The 23283-nt window shown below is 41.2% G+C and overlaps 1 protein-coding gene across 1 annotated transcript in view; it reads right to left on the bottom strand.

Moving 5' to 3' along the window:
- The window catches only part of SNTB1 (syntrophin beta 1), a 111308-nt gene that overhangs the window by 8747 nt on the left and 79278 nt on the right, over window positions 1-23283 (bottom strand). Inside the window, exon 4 of the mRNA XM_021546490.3 lies at window positions 4964-5103. Coding sequence (XP_021402165.1) covers window positions 4964-5103 — 140 coding nt within the window. The remainder of the gene's footprint in view (window positions 1-4963; window positions 5104-23283) is intronic.

Consider the following 23283-nt stretch of genomic DNA (forward strand, 5'->3'; position numbering starts at 1 on the left):
GCTGCTGTCTGTCCTGGGTGGTCACCCAGGTACAGGCACGGCCACTGCTCTCGTGCTGCCTTCAGCTACTGGGCTGTGGAAAAGCAGCCGGGAAAATCACATCAAGTTGGTAGTTAGAAATAAAACTATTCCACCTTTTTCCTGGGTCATCTCCTTTATGCAGTGCTCATCAGCTATATAAAAAAATCATTTTCTATTACTTATGTTACTGAATACATAACAAACAGATGGTTCCAATGTTTGATTTCCTTCCAAAACAGCACCACCATCCACTCCCTCACACCTTCATGCTGTATCCATAGTACTGTAGATTTTTCAGCATATGGATAGACTGAAGACGCACTTCACAAATTAAAGTATGTGAACAAATCCAACATGAACATTGATCCTTGTTTGCCTTTTATTATTATCTCCTCATTATTAAAAATCCAGTCTCACTATTTAAAAATAGTTGCTTTTCCATCAAGCAACTCCAGATCATGCTTTGGAAAGTCATGCACTTAAACACGAACTAGACAAACATGCAGGAGGACATTTGATAATATTTATGTACCAGCTGGCAGTGCTGATGTATTTGGCTACAAGTCAAAGGATGCTTTAATAAAGTTGCATTAATGTGGACCATTTCATTTACATAGAAGATGTTTTATCCTAAAGACCACAGAGATACCTTAAAAGGCAAAGAACAGCCTTAGAAACCTCACAGAAGGCTTCCCCTCGCTCCTGCCTCCCATCGCTGCGGCTGCAGGGGAGGCTGTGTGTGTGCGGTGTTTGCTGCAGCCCAGGGCCAAAGAAGCACGGCAGGCCCGGCTCTGGCAATACCCACCCAACCCCTTGAAGGCTCCTGTGCTCCGTGGAGGTTCCTGGGGGACGTGCGAGCCCCGGAGCCCGAGGGCCGAGCGCCGAGAGGGCAGGAGACGGCCGGGCACGGCGCACGGCTCGGGGCGCAGCGCCTGCAATCCTCGATCCTCCCTCATTCCGCCCTTGTCTCTCTGTATTTCAGGGACCTTTTTAACCTTATTCTTTGCAAACGTGTCATAGCGAGATGGATGTGGTCTAATATGGAGTGCTGGTGCAGGGTGAGATGCACTGGGACCTGTGTCTCATCCTAATGCTATGGGAAGAGTTTCAACAATTTATTGCAACAGCCAGATCTAATGGTCTCTGCAGAAAGGACAGTGAAACCAGCACTGACATTCAAAGGAAGCCTTCAGCTGCTCACTTGAGATTTAGCTCAGAAGAGACCACGTACAAGTGCATCAACACTGTGATCAGAACACCACTGCCATCTGACCTTTCCTATGGCACCCTGACAGCATTTGAAACCTGCCCTGGAATGGCTGTACTCCTTGGAAACCTATGCACATTCTCCCAATTCATCTGCAGGGAGGCACCCACAGCCCTCCTCACTGCCTTGGGAAGACAAGCAGAGAGCTTGCACAGCACCCATACACCTTCTTGGGGCACTCAGGGCACCCAGTGCTCTCTGCCTGTCCTTCTGACCACTTGCCCCGATGACTAAACAGTGCCCCCAAACTCCTTCCCCCAAAGGAGGACTCCTTCCATGTCATTAGCTAACAAACTGCTTTAATACTTTCTGGTTACAGACCTCAGCTGTACACAAAAGCTTCTTACCTGATCTTTAATCAGAGCCCAACATGGGCTGCTATTTTTTTTCCCCTTTCCTTTCATATCTGGCTATGATAGATAATGGAATTTGATTGCAAACATATAAGATGTAATTACTTAAGCCCCATTCCCATGCTAGAAGGAGGTACTGTTATTCAAGCATAAGGAAACACTGAAACAGAGATTATGACAAAAAGGTCCTTGGAGTCAAGGCTGTGTGCCAGCTGCTCTGCCTCCCTGTGCAGAGATTTAAAGGAACAACTTAAATCTGATCTCAGTTTTATTTGAGCTATTATTTATATTCCACACAAAGCTAGAAAAGATTGACTGTAAAATATTTTTAGGTCTTAAAGTCATCCATAGGATGTAGGCAAACATCATCAAACAAGAAGGGCATGTTGAAATTTTGCTGTTAAAGGACTGTAAGAAGATTGTAATCCTTCTAGCATTTTCCAATTTTCTCTGCTCATTATGTCTTGAGTAGATTAAGCATGACTCTGTACAGTATCTGGCACTGAAGTTTTCCAGTTTCAGCAGCTTTTCAAATATGCATTAGCTAAGCAAAAATATTTTCCCAAGGACTCATAAAAATCTGAAAGATGGGATCAGCTAAGATTACAATATGTGCTCTTCAAACTTTCCAGGTGAAAAGTTCTAAATTGCACTGATCAATGCACAGAGGGGATTAAAAAACTCATCACAAGAAGGGGAATCACTGACTGAGAATGAACACAGCAGTCAATATCAACAGAAAACCTGATATTTTTTTTTGCTATAACTGTACTCAGTGTGGTAGATCATAAAAGTAAGACCCTGCAGAGTTTTAATCAAAATCATCCAAAACAGGAGGTGTAATGACTTAGGGAATTTATATTTATGATTTAGATTCCCTAAATGATAAATGTAAATATAATCTAAAAATATATATTTATAGATCATAAATATCTATTTATGATCTATAAATCTCTATAGTAGATTTATGGAGTCTGCTATATATGTGTATATGTGTATTTATCACATTGTGACTCCATTCTGAACACCAAATTCTGTACAGCTGCTGTCTTTTTATCTGGGTGTTACATTCAGTGATAGTAGTAAGAAATCACAGAAATAGGACTGGAATAGTGGTCAGGAGGTCACCCAGCACATTTCCCTTCACAGAGCAGGGCCAAATGTGTGTCACCCATCTTTCAATGCCCCCAGTGCTGAGGACTGCACGCCTTTCCCAGAGAATCTAAACCCGTACCACACCAATTCCTTGCCACAAGTGCAGTCAACTATGTCCTGTTATGTTCAGGAGGGATCTGGAAAAGATACTCCCCTGTCCTCCTTGTGTCTTATCTTCACATCTGAAAACTACTGACATGTTTTCCATGAACTTATCTAGATTAGGCTACTAAGGTTTCTTAAATATCCCCCTCCTGATAGTGTTTCTATGTTATATATTTGCATTGATTTCTTCTAGACCTTCCACAGTAAACTGGCATCTTTTTGGAAGTGCAATGCCTCTCATGAACATGGAGTATCACCTGAGGCTTTGCTCCTTCTCTGTAGTTAGGTATGATTACTACATCTGCCCAAAATGCAACACTGCTGCTATAACCCAAGATTATTGTCTCCATTTTCCCCTCTCAAAAACACAACACCTTAGATTGAAGCAATTTTATCACAGTGCTCAGGTGCTTCCTAGCAGAGCAACTATTTTGTTGCTCACATACCACCCCAAAATTGCAGAGGTGATTATTCCCCAGCACTGACCTTTGCACCTGTCCTTTCTGAACTGCATCCTGGCTTTCTTACAGACCACCCTGGCTTTCTTTCTTCCCAGTCTGTAAAGACCCTTCAGCAGCCTGACACATGTGCTGTGCAACTTCTCATTCCCCTCCAGCATGAAAACCAATGGAAGGTATCCCATCAGACAAAGAAATGACCACCCAAGGCAAGGCTGTCTGCTATCCAATGTGACCTCATGAGACAAAATAATTAACAGGCCCCAAGATGTGGACTTAGATTATCTGATGCAGTAAATTGGTCTCACTGATGATGGGAGCTGGCAATACTCAGCAAGGAGTTGTCTTTACACATGAGGACATGTGGCAAGGAAGGGGCAGGGTGCACTACAAGATACCCAGTCATTTCAAGGAGGATTTGAGCTCATGTAAAAATGAAACCCTGAAAAAAAGGGGAGGAAGTGCATCACCTTCTGCTGTGGTGCTATTGCTTCTCAAACTCTAAGACATAGTGATACAGCTGGACACAGGCTGCAATATTTACCCAGCTTTCATTGGGACTTGTCACCTAGAATTGTCAATTGCATCCAGCACCATACCATGCAACCAGCTGCAAGCTGGTGTCTCTCACCCCATGGGGGTGTCAGAAGGTGGCTTCCCACTGTTGGAACACACCATAAATGTAAATCAGTGAGTTCAACTCTAATTTTTTTAACATCATGACTTAGCAGCAAAGCGTCAGTTCATTTGGGGAGACACAGAGAACAAAAATTAACTAATGAGAGTGCAGCAAGAGCCCCACTGCTTCTGGCCAGGGCAACCAGCCCTTCTGAATGAGAACTCTTTGAAAATGGTATAATAGAGGCCTGTAGCAAAGCTGAAACAAGGAACAACAGCTCTTTCTCAAGCCCTTTGGCCATACTGGCAGAGAAACGTGATTAAGATTCACATGAAGAAGCACAGACAGTTTCCACTGCATAAAGGAAACTATGGGAAAGGTCTCTCTGAATTAGTGTTAATGGTTACCTTCAAAATAAAGCAAATTCTTATTCCTAACCTAGATTCCAGAATGTGTCTTCCAAGCTTACCATTTTAATCAAAAAAAGCCAGGAACTAATTTGCTAGAGAAGGAACAGAAGCTGTGCTGATGTGTTTCTATCACATGTGGAACACTCTGAAAGGCCCAAACTGGTGGTGTAGAACTGCCACATCAGAACATTAAACTCAGGGCAACAAGTCCACTTTTTTCAGCCTGGAGGAGCAGCTGTAAGTCAGGGTGTTTCTGCCTAGCTCACAGGTCTGGACACTGAGATAGGAATCCCAGGAGATTGAGCTCTCAGCTCTTTCTCATCATTCCTGCCTCTGAATCCAGGCTAAGTTGCCACATCCAAAATCCCAGTGAGTTTCTGGTCATCAGCTTCAGCCAAAACTTGAAATGGAGAAGAGAGGAGTGAAGCTCAGCACATCAGCCCACTGAAGAACTTGCTTCTGAAACCACAACATTTCAAGTGTGACTACAGCTGTGTACCAGCTATACCTGTTCCTGGCTGACTCAGCTGCTCCCACTGCTCCTGAAATCTTTCATGACTGAAAAGCAAAAGTACCTGGTGGCAAGCAGGGGGTAGGTATGCACAGGGCTGAACCAGGCTTCCTTTATCCGTGGCATGCTCTCATATATTAAGAGGTCTTTCTCTGTCAAAACCACTAACACTGGCTTCCAGTGCTTCTCGTTGTCTCCTGGCACCTGGAAAAGAGCAAAGCCTCAGTGAAACAACAAAAGACAAAGCTACCAGCATGCAAAGCCAGATGAGAAAAGCATGTTGAGCTCTGAGTGAGAAAATGAACATAAGAGAGTTTTACTTCCCCAGCTTTTTGACAACTCCCACCTGCATTTATAATCATATGCAGTAGAAATGGAGTAACATGCAAAGTCATCTGCTGCTACCATTAGCACTGCCATTTCCAGCCTTCCTTTACTACAGGCTACTCCATAAAAGCAGCATTGGAACACTGAGGTGGAGCTGGCTGTTAGGTAGCTGTGGTATGCATGAAAAGACCTTAAATGTATATTTATAATGTGCACCATTCATGTGTTGCTGGCACATTAACCTGAGCCCTGGACACTACTGCTGCTGTTTCTGTTTAAAAAAGCTGCAACATCATCACTATTAAAGAAGAGTGACAGGTAGCAAAATTAGTGGTTTGGGAGTAGATTATTTTTTCCTCAGCAGTTCACTTTTTTTTTTTTGCTTCTCCTTCCTTCATACTATTCTTCCAGTTTTAGAAATGTGTTTATAAAGAGATCCAACTGAAATGTGGGGTTCATCTCAAGCATTGACTTGGTGATGGATCTGCCTTCACATTTCAAATCTTTCTGTCAACGATGTCTAACGACCAGACCATCAGAGCCTTTTACTGTCTGCAGAATCCAGATGGTGAATTATATTTTGCAGTTTAGATGTGTGATGTTCACATAGCTACACAATTATTGTTATGGGGACCAAGTGTGGATCCTAGTTTTTACTTCTACTCTGGCAGCATAGAAGTGTCTTAAAATAGATGGGAATATGAAAGGACTTTTATTTCAAGTAAGAATGAAGCTCTTTCATGGACAAACTAATCATTTTCCTTTTGGTGCACATAAAGAAAAAGAAACACTGGTCCACAGTAACACTCACAGCCATGTTTTCAAACACAAACATCTTGGTTGGGTACCAAAAGGAATGAAACAAATTCTGAAATTCACCAGAGAATCTGCTTGTCTTCATGACTCCTTCACTAAAATCTCTTGTGGGATAGAGAAGCAGCTGTCTGCACTGTTCTGTGGTTGATGCCAGCCTGCTTGCCATGGGCATGTATCACTGGGCACATTGTTGGGTGGAGAAACATATAAAAGGGATCAAAGTTTGGCCAGGCTGGGAAAGACACACCCAGGTATGATAATTCAGAACCATATTTGAAACACTTGTATTTTATACAAAGATAGGCTCCCACAAATTTCTAAACTTTTAAGGGCTTCCAAGAGCAATGTAACACACCTTTACATCAGAACACAATGCCCAAAACCACATCTTAAACTAAGATTCTTAAGATGTATTTCTCCCTCTGAACTAAGCTTTTCCAATAATCATATTCTTGTTTACAGTAGCATTACTTGCTCATTGGTTTTTCATGTCTCTTGAAGTCATAAACAGTTCATGGTTTCAATTTCTACAGAAGCTTTAATACTTATTTACAATTTCTTGTGGTGACAGTTTCTTGAAACACAATCTTTCATTTTCTAATAGGGCCGAATAGAGAAGCCACATAATTAACACACCCATTACTGCACTCAGGAAAGAATGCAAAATCCAGAGTTCTCACAGTCCATGTACCATGAAAATATTCACATGAGCTAAAAGCACCCTCAGTTTCTAAATACCACAGCTATTAACTACAGTTAACACCCCAGTTCCTAGTGTGGCAATACAGATATGAGTGTCACAGGTAATGTTAACATTCAGCAAATGTTAATGTTAACGTTTAATTTTGGACCACTTCACCTCACTTCTTTAACTAGAAAGACTTTAATACATACTTTTGAAGATTTCTAGAAAAAAAAATAGAAGATAAATATGAAATTTCCATGACTACAAGCAATCTACAGACTACGGTAAGATGTTTAGTTTTCCTGAAGAACCATCCTGCCTGTGTAGCATTTTCAATCACACGTTTTGCTATCAGGTGGCTGGTCAGTCAACAGCGACTTCAGAAACTTTGGGAAACACTGTTCCCTGTAAAGCAATTACAAGAAAGATAATAAAATTGATTTTGCCAGCTGCTCCCACAACTCTTTGCTGGACAGCTGTAAATATTAGGAGACAGAATCTCCAACACGAATCCTGAAGTTAATGACCTGCACTGTGAAGCCCACAGCTTTGCCTCAGTCCTTCCCAACAGCAGGGTGATAGTGGAGAAGATGGGGCTTGGTCATAAAGATATTGAAGATTTGTCTCAAGAACAAGTGACCTTACACTACCTGTCCTTGTAGGATGTCTCCCTGGTTTGCAGGGTTGTGCTGGGCAGAGGCGAGGAGGCGAAGGACGACTGCCTGTGCTCTGCTCTGCAGCCCTCCCCAGTGAGCAGGGCCATGCAATGCACACACTTCTAAGCACAGTTTTTAAACCTTACTGGCACCATAGCTGCCTCACTGATGAGGAATGCTGGTGTAAGCAACACTGCTGCTATTTCAGACCTGAAAAAGGATTTGTGTGCTTGAAAGCCTGTGTGGTTTTTCCCAACTGTAAGAGCTGATCTAATAAAAGATACTGCCTTTCCTTAAAAACCTTGAATTGCATCACTATTCCCTTATTTTGCAGGGTTTGGATCGGGCTGTAACAGCTGATGCCATGCTGCTCCACAGGCAGTTGGTACTTCTGGAAGGTGTCAAAGAGAACATGCTGTCCTGTAAATGGTAATAGCAAATTTTACAGAGAAAGAGAGGCTGAAAAGATAACATTAGCCTACAGGGCACATTCATCACAAATCAGCATGGGAAATTAATCCAGATCTGCAAGTGTCATACCAAGCATCGGTATAATAGCAAATTACAAAACAAAAGCAAAAAACATGCTGCTTATGGGCAGCTAAGTGAAGGATTTATTCAAGATTTGAAGATTTTAATATCTGACATACCATAAAGATAGCATGAAATGCCTGTGTAAGAGTAAATTTAAATATCATTTGAGATACATTTTACGGGGCATGGTTTTAGATAATGATTAGGGCCTGCTCCTTGCCAGAATTTTGCAGATTTCTGGCACTTGCACTACAGTTTCTTCACTCCAGTTCCCACTTGCACATGTACAATTCAAAGTGCAAGTGGGAGCTGGAGTGAAGAAACTGTAGTGCAAGTCTGTGTTGCAGACAAATAAAATCATCATCCACTCTAAAAAACTTTTCAAACTCAACACTTTTTCAAAGTCAAAATTATTAGATCAACTCTAGATGAACTATAGGAAAGTAAGTACTCCACAGCAAAATGAATCGGCAAATATTTTCCTGGTGTCCTGGGCACTGCTCAAGTACCTCCAAGCAACAGGTAGCAGTGTTCCCTCTATGTGTCACTGGGGTCACCACTTATATTCCCAGGTGAAATTCCACCTCAAGTCAATGAAGCTGTAAATATTTATACCAGAAGCAAACTTGAATTTTTTTGTTTCCTAGACATAATCTGCCCCTAGATCAAGGTCTTAAAGCACAAACTTGAAAAGGGAGAACATTTTCTAAGAAAATAAGAGCAGTGAAGAATAGTTTTTGCTATCCAAACCTCTCTGCTCCTCATTTACTCACCCCATTATATGGAAACACCACTTTTTCCCCATATGCCCTTCTTTGTTTACCTTTCCAAATTCAGGGATGAAATCTCATCCTTTTTTGTGCATAATACCATGATTGCTGGGCTTGGGGTGACACCAGAGGAGACCTGTGTTGACGACTTGCTCAAAGACTTCCCCTGCAGTCAGGTTAAGTCCTGTTCCACAGGAACACTGCAGTCTCTGCTGGGGTGGCAAGGGCTCGTGTGGCACTGCTGGTGGGAACAGACGGGGATGTGGGGGCAGACAAAATGTGTGCAAGAACAGCTGCTGAATTGCAGCAGCCACAGCAGCAGCGAGCCTTGGGCTGGGGCAGCCACGCTCCGGCGCCGAACCCGGCGGCGCTCGCAGGGCTGGGACGCGCCGGACCCCGCGCCAGGGCACCCCCGAGCCCTGCCTGTGCAGTGCCTGGCTTTGCTGTGGGACCAGGTCTGAGTGCCAGGGACTGACTGCAAGGGCTGACACAACCTCAGCACCACCTGTATGGCAGCTCTGCTCCTGCTGCTCTTCTGGCCACTGCTCACAACGTGCCCTTAAGGAGTAACTCCCCTGTTAACTCCCCTGGTACACAGCAGTGTTTCAAAGGAGCCAGCTTGTTGTGCCTGAAGTGATGGGGATCCCCGTCCCTCCAATGGGTATCAAGCTTCCAAACCTTTAACAGTTTTCACATATAATTAGTTGCCAATAAAGACAGTGGGGATCTCAGTGGAGAGAAATTCTTTTACAAACTGTTTGGACTTTTGCTCTTTCATCTGCCAGGTCTCCTTTTCAAAAGGTTTTTCTTTGAATTTTGGTTATCCATCCACTTCAGGCTGTCAGGAATGGATGAAAAAATACTTTTAATCTGTGAGGCTTACAGATAACTAAATTAGAGGCCTTGGTCTACTCTGAGAAGCTATTTTATATTTTTGTTTCCTCAAAAGGGACATTTCAACTGCATTCCCTGTTTAGTAAACAAATTATAAACTGCCAGCAGACTCCACTGCAGCAAGTATCGAAAATATGTCTTTTCAGAGACCACTGTGAAGTTAGCAGTTTATGTTTACAGTAAGTGGTTTGTTTAACCCCCTTTTCCAACACCTCCTCCCAAATCCCAGACCTACACTATCCTCTTACACTGAGCACAGGAGGAGCAATCAAGAAAGAATTTTCTTGCTATTTTACCTCTTCCTTAAAATCTCTTTGTGCTGACAAGCCAGATTTGACACAGGCTGAGATATGTTCTGCTATGTATTTCTTGCCTTTTCATTGTCTTTTGATGAAGGGTTACACCCATGTTCAGAATAAATTTGATTAATTTACAGAAACCCACTTGTCAGTTCCTGAAAATAACAGCTGGGACTGAAAGGGTTTTTGCAAGATGAACAGCAGGGATGCAGAAATACATCCTGCAAACCCCAGCATATACAACAACACTGATATTTGTACGAGCTCATTTGATGGGAGGCAAATTGTAATGCAGGAGTGGGTGTAAGTGACAGCCGTAGGCAGGGGATATCAACACCTCCCATACCACATGCGGATGGGGCCTGTTTTGCTGCTAAACTTTGTAGTTTTAAACAGGAAATAATGTGCACGTTGTTCAGGATTTTTTTAAAAAGCTAATGAAAACGTGTCTTGTTTTGTTTTTTTCTCTTTTTTTTGACCTCAGCGGTGGCTCAAAGGTGGCTTGTGCCGTTATCAGATGTGGATTGAAGTCAATGCACAGATGAAAATCCCCCAAAGGGCACAGTGCTGGCTCCTGTGAACAGTGAGCAGCGAGCGAGCGATGCCCGCGGCTGGCACCAGGGCAGTGCAAGCAGCCAGAGCTGTGCAGGCCAGGTGGGAGCCACACAGGGACCCCACTGATCCAGCCCTTGCCGTGCCCCACGCAGAGCCCAGGAATACACTGACAGCCTCAGCTACAGGCACTGCTGAGCACAGACAAGACACTCATTCTCAAGGCTGGTCTGTTCAAGTCTGAATTCCTTCTCATTATCCTTTAAAATGACAGGACACAAGCCAACTTTTGCTGAAATGAACACAGTCAAGCACATCAACACAGCAATATTTTCAAACAATGCCCTTACTCTCTGGACTAATGGGATTTTCAAACAGCTCTGGCTAGTATCCAAAGACCTCTACATGCAAGAAAAGTACCTAAGTGCTGTGAACTCACCCATGCAAGAATGGCAGGTGATCTGAGACCTTTCCTATAGCCAAACAGGAATGCCTGATCCCAATTTGAAATAGAAGTTTGTTCTAGAGTTTGGTGAAGTTAACTAGAATTTTCCTAACAACTGTTTAGACCATGCCCTTGGGAAACAAGCCTGGAGAGTTCCATGTCTTCCACACTTCAGAAAAGATGGAGCCAAATTCTTCTTGGAGGTGCACTGGAAGAGGATGGCATTCAATATACACAAATTGAAGCAAGGGGAATTGTGGTTTGATACTCAGAAAAACCTCTTCTGTGTCTCATGATGGTCAGATACTGGGAGAGACTGTGAATAGCCACCCCTCAAGTTACTCACAACAAGGCAAGGGCCTGAGCAAGCTGGTCTAATTGGGTGTACTTAGAGCAGTGGGGGGTGAAATCCTTCCAACTTATCTGAAATAGCAGAAAAAACTGAAGACGTTTTTTCTTCTATTAGTGAGTCTATGAAATAGCAGAAAAAACTGAGGAAGTCCAGATGTGGGTCAGTCATCATATAGATCTCATATAGAGTTAAAAGTTGGCTGTATAATTATTCTGTTCACATGCAGCTTCTCATGCATGTGGTCCATGAATGTTGCACCAATATGAATGCAGTAGTAATACAAAATAGTTATCACTCCTAAAGGGTTTGCAGGATGATTTGCCTTGAGCCTTAAATCCTCTAGAGCTGTATAAGAAGTGAATCTTTGATTCTTCTATCTTGATGGAGTCTAACACTCTGCCTTTCCATTGCAGGAGATTAAAGATAAGAAACAAGGGAGTGAAAAACCCAGCATCACATACACTTTATTCACTCTACCTTAACTAAAAATATATTACACAACAACATAAAAACAGTTTAAAATCCTGATGTGTTGTCTTGAGAGCCACAGAAACTGATTAACTAAATACATGGAAATCCAAGTCCAGGAGACTCAAAAAGGGAAAAAATGGTAATTCATCTATTTTTGAAATATAAACGATCCAAAATCCTTCTGCTATGCATGACGTTGGGATTTGAAGGTCCATAAGTAAGAGCTATTCTTCAGTGAGGCAGGAGATTCTAACTTCCTGAAAATGTCAGGAATCTATCCAGGGAAAACCAAACAGGCAGTATGCACAGGATCCAAATGCCCCGCACTATTTGTTAGGACACTGCTTTTCATCTTAGTTAAGCTGACCATTGTGATTTAAGAAGTATGTTAGTGTAAAACACATTTTCTTCTATAGCAATGACTTCAGACCATGACAGCACTGTGTGAAATTAGAATAGCAGTAATTTATGATAGCAAAGCTTTGCAAATAGCAAAGGTCCAGTCTTGAAATGATAGTGTTGAACCAAATTACTTCTGTAGAAATCCTACACTTTGCTGTCTTTTCTTGTTTTTATTTTTATTGCTTCTCAGAAATTGCCAGGGGAGAGCAGGGAAGGTAAGAGGACATTTCACTGCTCAAGGGCAGTGGCCAACCTGTAAGTCACAAGGACAGAGACAGATACAAATCAGACACACAGGAAGGTCAGCACAGCTCCACTGGCCACTGAGGCTCATCAGGAGATAGTGGACAGCTAAAGTTCAACTGACCTTCAAAGAAAACTTGGCTGGCAACAAACCTGGAATGGAAGAGGTCACATTTTTAGAACTGCTTGTAAAAGAGGCACAGGGGAGGGAGGACTAAAGGCAGGGATAGACCATTAACCCCCTTTTCTAATCAGTCATTCTGACTGAACAAATAAATGGAAAGCCTGAAGAGAGGGGTTGAGCACAAACCTGCTATTTATAAGCAAAAAAACTCTGTAAAAGTGGAGGCAATCACAAGTACTTATCCCCATGACCTGTCAGCAGATGTCTGATCTGCCAGCACCAGTGTTTCACACAGAAACCTATCTCTCTTCCAGCATGCTCACAACCAGACATTCAGGATAGAAGTGAAGATGCTATTAGCAGACACCTTTGAATCTGTTGTGTGTGCATGCATAACTTATTTGTGAGGTGTCTGGGCTCTTCAGGCTGCACGTAAAAGTGGCTGAAAACTTGCTTTCTGAACTGCTTTCATGAACACATCACCAAAAAGCTGCTGAAGCAGCTTTCTGATGTTTAATAAATATTTAAATAAAAATCACAAAATTAAAATTTTGTAGAAACTGTACTTCTAAGATGCAGCTTAGTTTTGGGAAAGGTGAGCAGCTATATTGTCTCCAAAATAATCACTGGATTCCAAAGCACTAAAAACCTAGTGTTAGGGGGAAATCCTGTACTTCTGTTTAAAATGGAGTAGTCTCCCTCCTCCAGTAAGCCAGGCTTGCCCTGTGAAAAGCCAGGAAGGAGCACAGCACAGTTGTGTCTTCTGCTTCTGTCCATGGAATCATTTTGCACATCAGAGTCAGCCACAGAAGGAAAGGGATTCTACTCTGTGTTGAAGGCTGTGGAAGCTCTACCACCTCTCCTGTGCAACTGCCCAAAAACTGATATTGTTACTTCGTGGTGGGGGAAACGGGTATGCTCCAGGATACCAGGAACAGCCACTGCTCCCTGCCATGCCCCCAGGTTACTGTGTGCTGGAGTTGTGTTGTGAGCAGGGCGTTCTGTTCAAGCCAAGGTGAAACACTTTTTGAGGGAGTATATCATTATCAGTGGGGCATAATGGTAATTGTACAAGAGCAGAATCCATGTGCAGACACCATAGTTTCAACTCACTGTCCCTGAAGGGTCTGTAATTTGCAATTGTATCTGACCTCTGCTGATTGAATTGGTTCTGCATTAAGATAAATGAGAAATAATACCCATTGCCTCAAAAGATACAAGCATGTCATCTTTCAACCCAGTAAAAGTGTGTGGATTTCTAAATATCAGCTCAAGAACACTTTTCAACAGCCTCCAATCAAATGCGAGTGTTGGAGGTGGACTTTTGATGTGAAAGCAGCTTGCGGTTTTTAACAAAGGCTGAAACATGAAAAATGCAATTTGAAATTATTACAGTATCTATTTGGTGAAGGACAGGTAATCATCAATGTCTACATTAAAACTAAAGCGACTGAAATCTGTCCCAGAAGATGTTCTGTGCCTTTGTCTACCACATTGTCTTCCCTAATATTCAGTCTCAGAAATAATGGCCCATCATGACTGGTACCTTTTGAAGACTGACAGATTTGACTACTTTACTCAAGGGTCATAATAAATCACAAGTGCTGGAAAAAAAAATAGTAGGGGAGCAGTAGCGAGAGAACATGTTTTGTTCTCATTGTTATGATGTTGTCTGAAGGACAATCCAGAATACTGTGTCATTTCAGTCTGTGTGTCATTGATCAATAGCCAGTAATACTGATGGGCTGCAATGCAACTAACGACCTCAAGGAAATGAGTGAATTCAAAGAACAATTAAAGCCTGTATGCTATGCTTCATCAACTAGAATTTTGAGCATGCTGAGAGATATTTGGAAGTCTTATTAAAAAACCAAAAATTCAACTAGAATTTTTAAAAATTTCACTTAATTTTGAAAGAATGTGGAGCAGTCACAGATGCCTGAAAAAATTGGTGAAAATTAGTCACAATTTGGAATCGAAATCTACTTATTAAGATTTATCACAAAAAACCCTTATACTTGTCTTTTTTTTCAAATTTATTTATTTATTTACCTAGTTGTCAGCTTCAAAGCCATTAAATTGTTTGAAACATTTTTTTTAAAGTGGTTACAAAGTCTGTACCTCCATCATCACAACGACAGACCTCCACAAGCTATCTAAGTAACTCAAGCAACCTACCTGTTTCTGTCTTTTTTGGGTGGGGTAAGGGAGGAGGAGAAACCTAAACTTTTCATTTTGATTTATCATATTAACATTTTCTGATGGGCAGGATTATTTTTTTCCCCAGAAAGCCAGCTGAGCTGGCTCTGAGAGACCTCTGTTCACTGAAGAGATATTCAGTTTGCTGCACCTTGGCAGACACTATGGAGAGCTGGGAGAACATCCAGCAGATCTTCCTGGTGGATCTTGGCACGAGCAGATCCCAGGGTGCCAGTAAAGGTAAGAAATGAACAGCTACTCCATTTAATGTCCAATTCACTTTCTTTCACTACTTAATGAAGACAAAACTGAATTTAAAATCTTTGCCCCTTCGGAAAGTTCTGTTTGATTTGCAATTTGTTCATTTTCTAAGGAATCTGTACAGAAGACAAATGGTATCTAACCAAAAGTGCCACTTTCCCCACTGAGAAACTGAGTATGTAATTTTTCTGTCTTCCAGAAGGAAGGCAGAAATCAATCCAAGCCAGTCACTGATTCAGAAATATGAATGCTTAGATTCATAGAAAGAGAGCTGAAGATAGAATCATAGAATCATAGAAACATAAAATTGCTTCTGTTGGAAAAGACCTCTGAGAGCATCAATTCCAACCATTAACCCAGTTCAAGGGGCTTGGTACTCAAAGAACAACTGGTCTTACTATCAAAGAGCGAGACAAAGAAGGTTTTAAATACCTCAGCTGTTCACTCATTCTTTGTTCCTATGTGTTCCCCCACCTCCAATAAGGGCTGGAGATTTTCCTTAGTTTTCTTTTTTTTGCTGATGTATTTATAGGAATATTTTTATTGTCTTTTACCACAGCAGCCAGATTAGGTTCCACATGGGCTTTCATCCTTGCATTTTTCTCCCTGCATAACCCACAATATCCTTGTGGCCTTCCTGAATTCCCCATCCCATCTTCCAAAGGTCATAAACTCTCCTTTTTGTCCCGAGTTCCAGTCAAATCTCCCCATTCAGCCAGGATTGTTTTCATCCCCACCACTCATCTTCCAGCACACAGGGAGGGTCTGCTCCTGTGCCTTTAGGATTTCCTTCCTGAACATCGACCAGCTTTCCTGGACTCCTCTGCCCTTCAGGGCTTCTTCCCAAGGGATTCTCTGAACCACTCTCCCAAGTGGATGAAAGTCTGTCCTCCAAAAGCCCATGCTATTGGTTTTGCTGACCAAAATAGCAAAACCTTATTTCTATTTCTCCAAAAACTGAAAACTCGTTTTGTGATTGCTGTGCCCAAGATGTCCTCCATCCCATCCCATCCCATCCCATCCCATCCCATCCCATCCCATCCCATCCCATCCCATCCCATCCCATCCCATCCCATCCCATCCCATCCCATCCGTCCTTTTCCATTCCCAAATAAAAGGTCCAGTCAGTGCCTTCCTGAGCTGGCTCCCTCACCAGCTGTGTCACTCCAGGAACCTCCTAGATGACTGAAAGATGAACACTGCTCAGGGGAGGACAGCGTTGTCCCCAAGATTTGTCTAGCCTGCTCTTTCAAAACTTCCCTGACAGAAATCCTCAGCTACTCTATTGTAGTCCTAGGCCAGTTTCCTATTAGGAAATCACTTCCCAAACTGGAGCACATGCCACTGTGGTCCTGGGGTTGCTGTAAGTTCAGGAATCATGCTAGTGGAGACTAACAGGAAACTTGAATTTTCTTTTTAAGCTAAGAGTAGTTTTAAGATGGTCTTTACTGTAACCCGCCAAAAAATAATTCCAGGAGAGCAATGGTCACACAGGAAACGGGTAAGTGGGCAGAATGCAGGAGAGGAAGTTCAGAGGTAGAAGATGACTGCAGTTTGTCACCAGTCAGGGATTTGCTGGACAGCTGTCATCACTGATTGTGTGGCACATGAAGAAACACACACGTCCCTAATGATGCAAAAATAACTGGCAAGGCAGCTTTAATAGGAAACCACTGTTACCAACTGTAGTCAGCCAAATTTCCCTTGGGGATGTCAACTGGGGCTCAAAATCAGTCTGAGGTTTGCCTGGTATTTAAAATACGTTTTTAATTCTTGCTGATACATCAAGCCTTTTTGCTTTGCTGACATTCCATAGTTTCAAGCTTTTCTCAGTAGCTAGGAACATACAATAAAAATGAGAGCTCAGCTTTCATAAACCCTATTTATTTGATAAGATGCAGTCAAAGAAATATCCTTAAAGTAAAAGTGTTCAAGCTATGAGATTGCCACCTATAGTCAGGATGTGATCTGCCACTTCCCAAGAGGCATGACATTCCCAGATCTGATACTGTTTATATTACAAGACCAGGCAAGATCACAGCCCAGGTATTTAGAGCAACAACTCTTTTAATTAATCTACTATCTAGAAAAAAGAAAGAAACAACAACAACAAAAAAAAAAAAATCACATATTGAAGGCCACGTGTTAATAGAAATTATGAGTATTCAACAGAAGGAAGGCAAATAAAGAATATTCTACTTAGCAGTTAACTGTGCTGAGCTTTAAATTAGCCACACAGGACAAATGACTTTAGTGCTGTGCCATGTTATTTGATCTAGATTACTTTAAAATACACAATTAGGGCCATTAATCTACAGAACTAAATCCCACAAACATCAGCAAATTACATACTGTAAGCTATATAATTTTTTAAGCTATTGCTCTCTACCTGTTCTAATTGTCAGTGTTTCATATTTTTAAAATAATTACAGCATTAAACTACTTTCAGAAAATTGTACTGAGAACTGAACATCCTCTAGAAGAAAAACGTGGGACGAATAAAGTTAATCTCCAAAGTTAGTATAACCAGATTGCATGCTACAGGTTATTTACATGTGGGGCCAAGATGAGAAATTAAGGTTTCAGATTTAAGAAACAACCCTGGGATACATAATTTAATAAAATAAAGAACTTCCTGGTAACAGCATTAGACTTTCAGATCTCTTAACAAACATATCACCTATCCAAAGAGAAATTATTTTTGGCACCAGAGACATACGATCTCACGAACCAACTGATTTGATCAATGGAAGTTTCTTTCCTGCTGTGGGCTAATAAATCACCCCAGCCAGCAAGTGCCAGCCATTTACAGTACGAGCTGGCTGAGGATAACTTGAACATCACAGAGCTGCTATAACTTCTGCAACTACAAGAAAGTGGAAACTCCAAGAAGACAAACACGTGTGAATATTACCAAGTGACTAGACCTAATTCCACCCTTGTTGTTAGAAAAATACTTGCCCTGAATGAAAATTTCACTAGGAAATGTTACTAATTATTTCTCTTGCTTTTATTCCTACAACAGAGATAACTATTTGTCTGTTTGTTGAGATTTCTTTTGTAGTCTGTATTTGCCTAAGCATCTTATATATTGGTAGAAAAAAAACTTAAGTAATTTAGTTGAGTAACATTGCAAAAAAAAAAAATTGGGAACTATGTATTTCATTACATAGTTATATGCTAATATTCACATAACCATTTTTACAATTACAGCAAAAGGGATTGCATTGGCTATCATATCAGCAGATTCATACCAAAATTTCTGGATTTTTAAATACTCTGTCCTCCTTGGCTTTTTTATTTCCTTAGCCATATGGAAAAGTCAGGCACAATTAACAACTTGTCAGAAAACAATCTATTAATTAACACCATTCTGTGTGAATGGGCTGAAAAGCACATTCTTTGCTTGCCAAAAAAGCTTCCATTTCTGCTTCATGTTTATGCTCTGACTAAACATAGCTACAGATACACAGCTTGACACCACTGGCCACAGCAGAAAAGAACAACTGCTGCCATGGTTTTTCAGAACCAGAAGCCATTGAGATTTTCTAAAGATAGGTAGGGGGTCAGGAGAGCTTCACCTCTGCATGTCCTAAAATTCTTTACTGACAGATCCTTGATTGAACTGGGCAGAAACAGATGAAATCCCAATTAAGACATTTAAATTTGTGACAGAGCTTGAAAGAGAAAATATTTGAGGGGGGGAGGAGGGAGAATAAGTTACAGTGTTTTTTAGGCTTAACCTTAAAAATATAGGGTCTGACTTCAATTATATTTATATCCTTTCAGTTCTACTGACGTCAGTGGATTTACTCCCAAATTATGCCAGATGGAAATCAGACTAGCTATTACAACATTTTCATGCATATAACCCCTTTAAATGCACCATTTATTCAAAAGTACATGCTCAGACAGCAGGCATGTTCAGAGAGCCCAGCCAGCATCAGAGGCAGGGGCAGGCAGTGATGGGGAATGCTGAGGCTGAGCTCCAGAGTGATAGAAGGGGAAGAGACAGAGGAGATCTTTATATGCTGTTATTTGCACGTGCACGTAACCTTTGCTGCTGCTGAATCCTGGGCACTAAGCTGATAATGTCTGGGGTTGACACAAGGCAACATGGTGCCTATTTGCTTCCCTAGAAAAAAAGCAGCCTGAGATCTGTGTTACCTCTGAGACTGGTATTCTTATAATTCATTTTTTAGCACAACAGCCTGTAATGTTATTGTATCCAAAACTGTGAACCACTTTGCAGGTGCCCACAGGGCTACAGGTGTGTAACCATTATCAGTTAGTGGTTGCTTCCTTGTCATGTTTTTCAGAGTTGTTCATTCACTTGAATGTGATCCTGTAACCACAACCCATTCCTTCTGCTTGCACTTTCAAATATCCAAGCAGCTGTTTCAAGTTATTTGAAGAGGGTAGAGCCTGACGTTTTACTTGATGTATCTGGGCTAATGGAAACTGATGATGTACATGACCTTTGTTGAGTGCAAACTGAGTCCAATCTGAAGGAAAATAAGAGAGAGGAGCTAAAATTCCTCTCTTTGAAGTCCTCTTGCAGCTGTGAAGAGCTAATCTTATTGTGACTATGAAAGGTTCAGAGAAGGCTGGTCTTATTCTTGCCAGTAGAGAAGATTTCCATACCTTCCAACCCACTCAACATTTTGTACACCTGTTTGTACCCAGAGCTCTCTGCAGTTCATCTATTCATCATCTGCTCTTTCACTGTCACCTTCCTCAGGCTCTTCTAGCTCAGAATCTTCCAGTCTCTTCCAGTGTTGTCCCACTCTTCCCTTTCCCCCAGCTCTAATTGTCTTTCTGCACACATCCATTTGGCTTATGTCCCAGAGGAACAAAAATCACAGCAGAGACATAGAAGATGTTTTGTCCCATGTATCCTTCTTCCTCTTCTTGCCTACTTACATGGTTAAGAGTTTGGAGCAGGGTCTGCTCCTATTGCTACTACTTCTGCTGCAATCTCACACCATGGCATTCCTCCTTTGGCTATACCTGGGCACTTTCATACTAACGTAATAATTAGTATTCTGTTAGCCACAACAACCACCCCCAGAACCTGTGCTGCTCTCTTTCTCATTTCAAACTCTTGCAACAGCAAAGGAAGAATCCAACAGCAAGTCAGCTCATCCTCAATAGCCAGCCTTATCAAAACCCACAAAATGAGACAAAAACATCACATAAAAGGTTCTCACATTGCCCAATTTAAGCTGTACAATCCCTTTCCAATCTGCTCCTCTTTGCAACACTTCCAGCTTCTTCCATTCCTTCCAGTTGCCTTTGCCTTGCTAACACATGCCTACAGTTTTGGGCAAGCAGATTTAAACCTCTGTTTTGAAAATTTATGTGTGAGAGTATCACTGTATGCTATAGCTCTGTGATTCAGGGATCCAAAGAATATAGCAATAATAAGCATTTCTTATGTGGAATGAATACATGTGTATGTTGAAACATGAAGTTTTAACATATTTCCCAACCTGAAGAGCCCTGCACTAAATTTCTCAGGCTGGCAGAATCCACAGACAACACCATGAACTGTTTATTTTCATAATAATGTACAAGTTTTTAATTCCACAAGCAAATAGGTAAGTTTCTATTCCCATAGCAGGCTTCTCCTCAAAGTGAACCTTTTAGAGCCATTTCCATAAATATCCTTGGCATTTCCAGCATGAAGTACAAAAAAGCAGCTACAGCCACACTACACATCAGCAGCTACTCTGGCCAATGTCTGCAACTATTTTCAGCACAAGATCAACAAATGAATGTTTGCACAGCAGCATTTGTCCAGCAGAAATGTATAAACAAAAAATGCTCCAAGAATAACACGATGTGTTCACACAGTTTCAGGAATCTTCACTGCAGCTAATAGTCATTAGTAATTAAAACCCAGGTGCTTCCTTCCAGCAGGGCTACTGGTACTGCAGAAACACCTGAAACTCAGGGAATCCAGAAACATCTGAGAAAACCTTTGGAAAGCCCATTTGTCTTCAATGTCACTACACTGAGAGCAGAAGGTCCAAATCCCCAGACATATGTCCTTCAGACATACATGCACTTTGGCTCCAGACCCCATTTTTGTATCCTGACTATTGAACAGGCTCACTGTACAAGCCAAAATGCCCTCCCAGCAATGCCACAACAATGCATGATGGGGCAGCTTCTCACACCTGTAGAGAACTTTCTTCTTCTAGTAAGTCCTGTTTTGGATACTTCTACCCCCTTATCACCCTGTCCCTTTCAGCTGTTTCCTATCTTGCATCCAAAGTTTAATGTGAACACAAAACACTGGATCTCTATGGACTCTGGGTTTTTCCACTTGATTTCACTGGATTTTCTATTTGAAGAAGTAATGGTCTTTCAGCCTTATTGATCTGTTTTCATTGCACAAAGAGGAGGACGCAAAACTGTGTGTGATCTGCAGAAATGAAATTTATTCTGTCTCTATTTCTCTGTCCCTTACAAGTGATTGTTTGGAGCTTACACTAAAATTAAAATTGAAAATGTTTCTTTTGTACTAGTCATTGAGTAACCCTTCCTTTTCTAATGCTTCAACTGAGGAAAACAGTCAGTACAAGGATATTGTGCATGTTGAGATTTTTGTCTATCTCTCCATAAGGATGATTCGCGAAATACTCTCTCTCCCTAGATTCACAATTGTAAAATCTTGTCCTTTGAGGGAAATGTTGCTTTTGGAAATGATCAGAAACACCTTTCAAAACAAGTAATGATGGCTGTTTGTGGAAATTCAACAATCAATCTGAAGAATTTTACTTAAGAAGAAAGGAGAATTTTGCTAAATATTGCTAAATAAGGCATCTACTAATAAAAAAACACCTCAATGCTCCCAAATTCTTTGCAATGCCATTATAGCCATTAGATTGTAAGCTCTGACAAGGTTAAATCTAATGTTATTCAAAGGCTGTTCCCTGAAGCAGATTCCCTTTTGGTAGTAGAATCATTGTCTTACTGTTTAAACATTCAGGCTTTCCTCTCTATTTCACACTTCATAAAGCACCTTTATGGTACTGAGGTGTTTTTTTTTTTTCCAAACAGAACAGAAGGCAGTTTGTTTTTCCAGCTTTGATTAAATCCTACATCCCACAAGCAGTGAACCTGTGATACTGCCCTACTGTTTTTATTGTCTCCCTCTATTAAGATTCCAGCACGGAATGTCTTCCCTGCAGCCCCGGCGCGTTCTGCTCCGAGCCTGCTGCAGGTGCTCCAGGTCTGAGGTTAATGTGTACACAGCACAACTCATTAGCCCTGCATTACCATCTGAGCCAAAAATCAACGTGATTGATCCAACAATATGTTTGGGCTTGGGACTCGGACTCAAATGAGGTCTCACCAAAAGCAAAGGTCAGCAACTTGGCACAAATTTCGCTGTGCATGGAGAAAGCTTTTCTTCCAAACTATTCATCAGGGAAGGTACAAATGACAACTAATATGGGCCTCATTAAAAATGAGTAGAGGAAATCCCTTGGAGAGGACAAGGCTCCCTTGCTATCAAATTTCTTTCAGTCCTTTTCTAAAGCTTTTATTTACATTACAGTAAAGACAATGTGGAGCTTAAAGATAGCTGTGGGGCTTGGGGTTTAGGAGACTCCTTAGACTATTATTGTGATGTGCACTATCAATTACTGTCCACTTAAGAAGAGAGGGTAATTCTGCAGGCAGAAATAAATCTTCAGAACTAAAGAATCTGGAGTAAAGGGAATAAAAGGATTTTTCTTTATCAGCAATATTTTTTTTAATGTTAAAACTCCGTTGTCAAAACATTTCCCATCTTAAAATAACTAAAATAAAACAATCATTAATTTAAGAGTGGGAGAGAGAAGAGGAATGATACATGAAACCTTTTCAATTGTGGATTTGTTTCAAGTACAGTTCTTACAAGGATTTCACCAATACTCAAGCACTTTTCCCACAGACAAGCCCTGAAATCAGAACTTCAAAGTATGCTATTTTACATATGGTATCAGCATGTTATTTCTTCCTCAGTAATGAAGGGTGTTGAAAATGCTATTGATACAACAATTAGACTGTATGAGAAACACTTCCCTGCAGTCTACAGAGTTGCTGTGTTGCAATATAATTGTCTAATGGCACATTTTTAAAGGTTCTCATGGTATTATGGAGTATAATTTTATTTTTACAGGATTCAATAATAAGGTAAAAGGTTGGTATTAATAGTCTTTTAATAATTTGTTACATAACCAGAGGTTGAGCATTAAAATTGAACTGGTTTTGTAGAGTAGGTACTGAGTGAATGTCTTGCCACAACAAAAATTGTAATGCATGTAACTTTTCCCTCTTCACTGTTCTTTTAAAACTCTCTT

The sequence above is a fragment of the Lonchura striata genome, chromosome 2 (genome assembly GCF_050655825.1).
Source record: "Lonchura striata isolate lonStrDom1 chromosome 2, ASM5065582v1, whole genome shotgun sequence".
Lineage (NCBI taxonomy): Eukaryota > Metazoa > Chordata > Aves > Passeriformes > Estrildidae > Lonchura > Lonchura striata.